The sequence below is a fragment of the Amblyraja radiata genome, unplaced genomic scaffold, assembly GCF_010909765.2.
Source record: "Amblyraja radiata isolate CabotCenter1 unplaced genomic scaffold, sAmbRad1.1.pri scaffold_995_ctg1, whole genome shotgun sequence".
Taxonomy (NCBI): Eukaryota; Metazoa; Chordata; class Chondrichthyes; order Rajiformes; family Rajidae; genus Amblyraja; species Amblyraja radiata.
The window spans coordinates 28,720-36,418 of NW_022630990.1; the positions used below are offsets into that span (position 1 = coordinate 28,720).

The window sequence follows — 7,699 nt, forward strand, 5'->3', positions numbered from 1 at the left end:
GAAGTCAAGTCAATTTTATTTTATAGCACATAATTTGGGGGAGAGGAGGGGAGGTGGGGGAGGGAGAAAGAGGGGGTGGGGGGGTTCATTTTACTGCATTAATGTGCATGTGACAAATACAATTGACTTTCGGGGAGAGAGAGAGTAGAGCAAGCTGAGGCAAAAGGTGGGGTGGCGGAGAGAGGCAGGGGAGAGGGCGGAGAGAGGCAGGGGAGAGGGAAGAGATAGGTGGAGGGTGGGTGGCACGAGAGAGAGAGAGAGAGAGGAGAAAGTACAGCACGCTGAGGAAACAGGTAGGGGGTGACAGTGGGGGAGGGGAGAGAGGAGGGTGGGGGTGTTGTGATGTGATGGGTGCAAGGAGATAGATGGGGGGGGTTGGGAAGAGAGGTATTTGGGGGATGAAGGGTAAGGAGAGGCCAGTGATGGAAGAAGAGGGGGGGAGGTGGATGGAGGGAGAGGCGATGGAGGAAAGGGAGAGGCAGGCGGATGGAAGGGAGGGAGGTGATGGGGATGACGAGGGGGAAGGAGTTGCGGGGGGGGGGGTTAGGGGTGAGGGTGGAAGTCCTGGGGTGAATATCTGACACTTGAGGGTGGAGGTGAGACGGGGGGGGGGTTCAAAGTTCAAAGTAAACTTTATTGTCAATTCAAATAATGCAACAAGTAGTTACACAGAGGATTTGAAATTGCGTTTCCCCATACTCCAAATGTGCAAGTAATATTTATAACACAGACAGACAATATACCAATAAAGATAGACAATGGACATATATTATAGTAAAATATTCACAGTGTGCCGGAGTGTAGTAACATTTTGAGGTATGTTATTAAGGTGCAATAATAAAAGGTGCAATAGAGGGTGTGAGAGAGGAGGGTGTGAGGGGGGGGGGGGGGTGAGAGAGATGGGGGGTGAGAGAAGGGGTGAGTTGTGAGATAGGGGGGGGGGGGGGGGGGGTGAGAGAGGGTCATTGTGGCTCCCGGTACCTGACCAGGAATGTTCTGTTTGCAGAAGAAAGCGCTGCTGGCCTTCAAGAAGCAGAGTTCAGGAGCTCAGAGCAGCAAGGGAGGCATCAAACGCTGTTGGTGGCCTCGCAGTGACCTCCTCCCCGCTGAATTACGCTCAACTCCTCCGCTCAGTCCATCTACCAAGCGCAGGCTCGGCGAACGCTTCGCCCAACACCTCCGCTCAGTCCGTCTTAACCCACCTGATCTCCCGGTGGCTCAGCACTTCAACTCCCCCTACCATTCCCAATCCTGAATTTCTGTCCTGGGCCTCCTCCATTGTCAGAGTGAGGCCCAGTGCAAATTGGAGGAACAGCGCCTCATATTTTGCTTGGGTCGTTTACACCCCAGCGGTATGAACATTGACTTCTCTAACTTCAGATAGCCCTTGCTTTCCCTCTCTCTCCATATTCTCCCCCTTTCCAGTTCTCCCACTAGTCTTACTGTCTCCGATTACATTATTTCGTTGACCCCCCCCCCCCCCCCCCTCCACTGACATGAGTCTGAAGAAGGGTCTTGACTCGAAAAGTCGCCTATTCCTTCTCACCAGAGATGCTGCTGAGTTACTCCAGCACTCTGTGAAACATCACCTATCCATGTTCACCAGAGATTCCCGATGTTGGGGAAGTCCAGAACAAGGGGTCACAGTTTAAGGATAAGGGGGGAAATCCTTTAGGACGAGATGAGGAAAACATTTTTCACACAGAGTGGTGTATCTGTGGAATTCTCTGTCACAGAAGGTAGTTGAGGCCAGTTCATTTGCTATATTTAAGAGGGAGTTAGATGTGGCCCTTGTGGCTAAAGGGATCAGGGGGTATGGAGAGAAAGTTCAAGTGTTCATTTGAGTTTATTGTCATGTGTCCCTGTATAGGACAATGAAATTCTTGCTTTGCTTAAGCACACAGAAAATAGTAGGCATTTACTACAAAACAGATAAATGTGTCCATATACCATGATATAAATATATACACACATGAATAAATAAACTGATAGTGCAAATAACAGAAAGTGGTTGGTAATAATCAGAGTTTTGTCCGAGCCAGGTTTAATAGCCTGATGGCTGAGGGGAAGTAACTATTCCTGAACCTGGTTGTTGCAGTCTTCAGGCTCCTGTACCTTCTACCTGAAGGTAGCAGGGAGATGAGTGTGTGGCCAGGATGGTGTGGGTCTTTGATGATACTGCCAGCCTTTTTGAGGCAGCGACTGCGATAAATCCCCTCGATGGAAGGAAGGTCAGAGCCGATGATGGACTGGGCAGTGTTTACTACTTTTTGTAGTCCTTTTCTTTCCAGGGCGCTCAAATTGCCGAACCAAGCCACGATGCAACCGGTCAGCATGCTCTCGACTGTGCACCTGTAGAAGTTAGAGAGAGTCTTCCTTGACAATCCGACTCTCCGTAATCTTCTCAGGAAGTAGAGGCGCTGATGTGCTTTTTTGATGATTGCATTAGTGTTCTCGGACCAGGAAAGATCTTCAGAGATGTGCACGCCCAGGAATTTGAAGCTCTTGACCCTTTCAACCATCCGACCCGTTGATATAAATGGGGCTGTGGGTCCCCCTCCTACTCCTTCCAAAGTCCACAATCAGTTCCTTGGTTTTGCTGGTGTTGAGGGCCAGGTTATTGCGCTGGCACCATATGGACAGTTGCTCAGATCTCTCTTCTGTACTCTGACTCATCCCCATCAGTGATACGCCCCACAATAGTGGTGTCGTCAGCGAACTTGATGATGGAGTTCGCACTGTGGTTCGCTACGCAGTCATGGGTATAGAGTGAGTACAGCAGGGGGCTGAGCACGCAGCCTTGAGGTGTTCCCGTGCTGATTGTTATTGAGGCTGACACATTTCCACCAATACGAACAGACTGTGGTCTGTGGACGAGGAAGTCAAGGATCCAGTTGCAGAGGGATGCGCAGAGACCCAGTTCTGAGAGTTTGGTAACCAGTTTGGAGGGGATGATTGTGTTAAATGCCGAGCTGTAATCAATGAATAACAGCCTGACATATGAGTTTTGTTGTCCAAGTGGTCCAGTGCAGAGTGGAGGGCCAGCGAGATCGCATCCACCGTTGATCTGTTGTGGCGGTACGCGAACTGCAGTGGGTCCAGGTTTTTGTCGATGTAGGAGTTGATTTGCTCCATGATCAACCTCTCAAAGCACTTCATCACCACCAGCGTTAGTGCCACTGGTCGATAGTCATTGAGGCATGTCACCTTACTCTTCTTGGGCACCGGTATAATTGATGCCCTTTTAAAGCAGGTGGGGACCTCAGGACCTCAGAAGTGAGAGGTTGAAAATGTCCGTAAAAACTCCCGCCAGTTGGTCCGCACAGGTTTTTAGAACACGACCGGGTATACCATCAGGACCAGGTGCTTTTCGGGGGTTCACCCCTCTGAAGGATTTCCTGACATCGGCCTCTGTGACTGAGACTGAAATGCCATCGCAGCGAATGGGGGATCGGGAAGGCACATCAGTATTCTCCCTGTCAAAGCGTGCGTAAAACGCATTGAGCTCGTCAGGGAGTGATGTTACACCGGCATTCGAGCTGCCTCCTGGTTTTGCCTTGTAGGAGGTGATTGCATTCAGACCCTGCCACAGCTGCCGAACATCTGTCTCGTCCTCCAGTTTGGAGCAGAAGTCCCTTTTGGCCTTTTTGATGGCCTTACCAAGGTCGTATCTGGTCTTCATGTAGGCCACTGTGTCATCGGAGGTGAATGCCCTGTGTCTGGACTTCAGGAGAGTGCGGATCTCAAAGTTCATCCAAGGTTTCTGATTGGAAACACTCGGAAGGTTTTTGTAGGGATGCAGTCCTCCACACATTTCTTTATGAAGTCTGTAACGACAGTAGCATATTCGTTCAAGTCCGTTGCCGAGTCCTTGAACATTGCCCAGTCTGCAGACTCCAAACAGTCCTGGAGTTGTTCTTCTGCTCCCCCCGACCAGCTCTGTGCTGTCCTCACTTCTGGGGGTGCGCTCTTTAATTGCTGCTTGTAGGCAGAAGAAGCAGCACCGCGGTATGGTCGGATTTACCGAAGTGAGGGCGAGGGATAGAACGATAGGCATTCTTGATGGTGGTGTAGCAGTGGTCGAGGGTGTTAGGTCCTCTGGTGCAGCAGGAGACATGTTGGTGGCAGTTGGGGAGTGATTTCTTGAGGTTCGCCTTATTGAAGTCCCCAGCAATGGTGGTAAATGCCTCGGGGTAGGACGTCTGGTGTTTGTTGACCACGGTCTGCAGCTCCTCCAGTGCCAGACGGACGTCTGCCTGGGTGGGATGTAGACCGCGGTCAGGATAACGGAGGTTAATTCTCTCGGGAGGTAGAAGGGACGGCACTTCACCGCCAGATGTTCAAGGTGTGGAGAGCAGGAGTTGGACGGACTGCCACGTCGGAACACCACGCAGAGTTGACCATGAGGCAGACGCCCCTCCTCTCCCTTTCCCAGATGCCAGGGTACGGTCCATGCGGTGGATGGAGAACCCTTCAGGCTGGACCGCTGAGTCTGGGGAGCGGGGGGGTGAGCCATGTCTCTGTGAAACAGAACACAGAGCATTCCCTCAGCTCCCTTTGATAAAGCAGTCTTGCCCTTAAGTCCTCCACTTTGTTTCAAGGGACTGTACATTAGCCAGTAGGATAGTAGGGAGAGGGGCCGAAGTCCCCCATGCGCTTCATTTCTGACCTGACGTCCTGCCGACGGCCACGTTTCCGGACACAATGGAGGCTTCCCCTTTGTTTCCAGGTACTATACTTGCTGTATTTGCTGTTTCTGCTGACCTGCCGCTGGAACGGGATTCCATCACAGACGGCAGCTCCAGCTCCGTAACGAACGGATATTCCCTCAAACAGTCGGCATCTTCAGCTCCGTTGTTCCTGGAGATCCAGCCCTCGTGCTCTGGGGGGTCATCCCGGCGTTCAGGTACCGTACCTGTGATCCACATCTGGTCGGGAGTTCCACAGCCAGTGTGGGGAAAGTTTAAAGTCTGTGGTTCCCGCAGCTGCAGGAGTTCGCGAAATTGCGAGAGCCTTGAGGTGCTCAAGCAGCTTGTCCGAAACGGCACCGATTTCTGCCGTTTTTATGATCCAGGTAAGTTGTTTGGAAGTTGTAGTTGAGCCTTTTATTTTCCCGGGAGCTCCGCAAAAGGCGGCCAGCAGGCAGGCGGCCCATCTTGATCTACTGTGTGTAGGTACAGGATACTGAGTTAGTAATGATAGCCATGATTATATTGCTCGAGGGCCGAATGGCCTACTCCTGCACCTATTTTCTATGTTTCTGATGCTGCCTGGCCCGCTGAGTTACTCCAGCACTCTGGAACGTCATCTATCCATGTTCTCTACAGATGCTGCCTGTCATAGAGTGATACAGTTTGAAAACAGGCCCTTCGGCCCAACTCGCCCATAATTGCCAACAATGTCCCAGCTACACTAGTCCCCCACTTGCCGCGCTTGGTCCATATCCCTCCAAACCTGTCCTAATCCATGTACCTGTCCAACTGTTTCTTAAACTTGGGATAGTCCCAGCCGCAACTACCTCCTCTGGCAGCTTGTTCCATACACCCACCAACCTCTGTGTGAAAAAGTTACCCCTCGGATTCCTATTAAATCTTTTCCCCCTTCACTTTGAACCTATGGCCTCTGGTCCTCGATTCCCTACTCTGGGCACGAGACCACTGCATCGCCCGATCTATTCCCTCATGATTTTGTACACCTCTATAAGATCACCCCTCATTCTCCTACGCTCCATGGAATAAGAGACCCAGCCTACTCAACCTCTCCCTAAAGCTCACACCCTCTAGTCCTGGCAACATCTCTGAACCCTTTCCAGCTTGACAATAGGTGCAGGATTGGCCATTCGGCCCTTCGAGTCGTTTAAAATATTTTGTGTGTCTCCCCCAACCCCCTCCCTCCCGCCCGCAGCGGCCCCTCTCCCCGCCCCACGCTAACTGGTGTTCAGCCTCTTCCCTCCCCCCCCCCCCCCCCCACCACCCAGCGCTGTACGACCAGCCGCTGACCGACACAGCCACGACCACAGTGGAGGCCAAGATGCTGGAGAACACGGGAGCCATCAGTGCCATCACAGCCGAGAACAAGAACTCCGGCTTCAAGCGCTCACACACCCTGGAGGGGAAGCTCAAGGTGAGAGAGTGCACGTGGTAGTGGTGGTGGCTTTACAACCCACATGACATGCTCCCGCTCTGCCTCCCCACACTCCCCATCCTCCACTCCACTCCCTCCTCCCCATCCCCTTCCCCACCCTCCCCCTTCACCACCCTCCCCACCCACCCCCTCGCCACCCTCACCATCCCCCTCCCACTCCCCACCCTCCACCATCCCCCTACCCACCCTCCTCCCCTTCTCCAACCACCCCCACCCTCCTCCCCCTCCCCACCCCCTCCCCCACCTCACCTTACCCTGGGGCAGGAGTATTTTATCACCCCTCAGAGTGTCCAAGTTACCCGTCGAATTCCTATTAAATCTTTTCCCCTTCACCTTGAACCTATGTCCTCTGGTCCTCGATTCCCCTACTCTGGGTAAAAGACTCTGCATCTACCCGATCTATTCCTCTCATGATTTTGTACAGCTCTGTAAGATCACCCCTCATCCTCCTACGCTCCATGGAATAGAGACGCAGCCTACTCAACCTCTCCCTATAGCGCACACCCTCTAGTCCTGGCAACATCGCTGAACCCTTTCCAGCTTGACAATAGAAAATAGGTGCAGGAGTAGGCCATTCGGCCCTTCGAGCCAGCACCACCATTCAATGTGATCATGGCTGATCATCCCCAATCAGTACCCTGTTTCTGCCTTCTCCCTATCCGCTATCTTTAAGAGCCCTATCTAGGTCTCTCTTCAAAGCATCCAAACTCATATGTCAGGCTGTTATTCATTGATTACAGCTCGGCATTTAACACAATCATCCCCTCCAAACTGGTTACCAAACTCGCAGAACTGGGTCTCTGCGCATCCCTCTGCAACTGGATCCTCGACTTCCTCGTCCACAGACCACAGTCTGTTCGTATTGGTGGAAATGTGTCAGCCTCAATAACAATCAGCACGGGAGCACCTCAAGGCTGCGTGCTCAGCCCCCTGCTGTACTCACTCTATACCCATGACTGCGTAGCGAACCACAGTGCGAACTCCATCATCAAGTTCGCTGACGACACCACTATTGTGGGGCGTATCACTGATGGGGATGAGTCAGAGTACAGAAGAGAGATCGAGCAACTGTCCATATGGTGCCAGTGCAATAACCTGGCCCTCAACACCAGCAAAACCAAGGAACTGATTGTGGACTTCGGAAGGAGTAGGAGGGGGACCCACAGCCCCATTTATATCAACGGGTCGATGGTTGAAAGGGTCAAGAACTTCAAATTCCTGGGGGTGCACATCTCTGAAGATCTTTCCTGGTCCGAGAACACTAACGCAATTATCAAAAAAGCTCATCAGCGCCTCTACTTCCTGAGAAGATTACGGAGAGTCGGATTGTCAAGGAAGACTCTCTCTAACTTCTACAGGTGCACAGTCGAGGGCATGCTGACCATTTGCATCGTGGCTTGGTTCGGAAATTTGAGCGCCCTGGAGAGGAAAAGACTACAAAAAGTAGTAAACACTGCCCAGTCCATCATCGGCTCTGACCTTCCTTCCATTGAGGGGATTTATCGCAGTCGCTGCCTCAAAAAGGCTGGCAGTATCATCAAAGACCCACACCATC

At 52.1% G+C, this 7,699-nt stretch overlaps 1 protein-coding gene across 1 annotated transcript; it reads left to right on the top strand.

Moving 5' to 3' along the window:
* Positions 1 to 266: 266 nt before the first annotated feature.
* On the top strand, positions 267 to 6,144 carry LOC116970527 (negative elongation factor E-like; the record flags this gene model as incomplete). The annotated part of the gene is made up of 3 exons (XM_033017164.1): positions 267 to 293; positions 1,007 to 1,076; positions 5,978 to 6,144. Coding segments are annotated over 3 exons (264 nt in total), but the record flags the coding sequence as incomplete, so codon positions are not given.
* Positions 6,145 to 7,699: the final 1,555 nt, after the last annotated feature.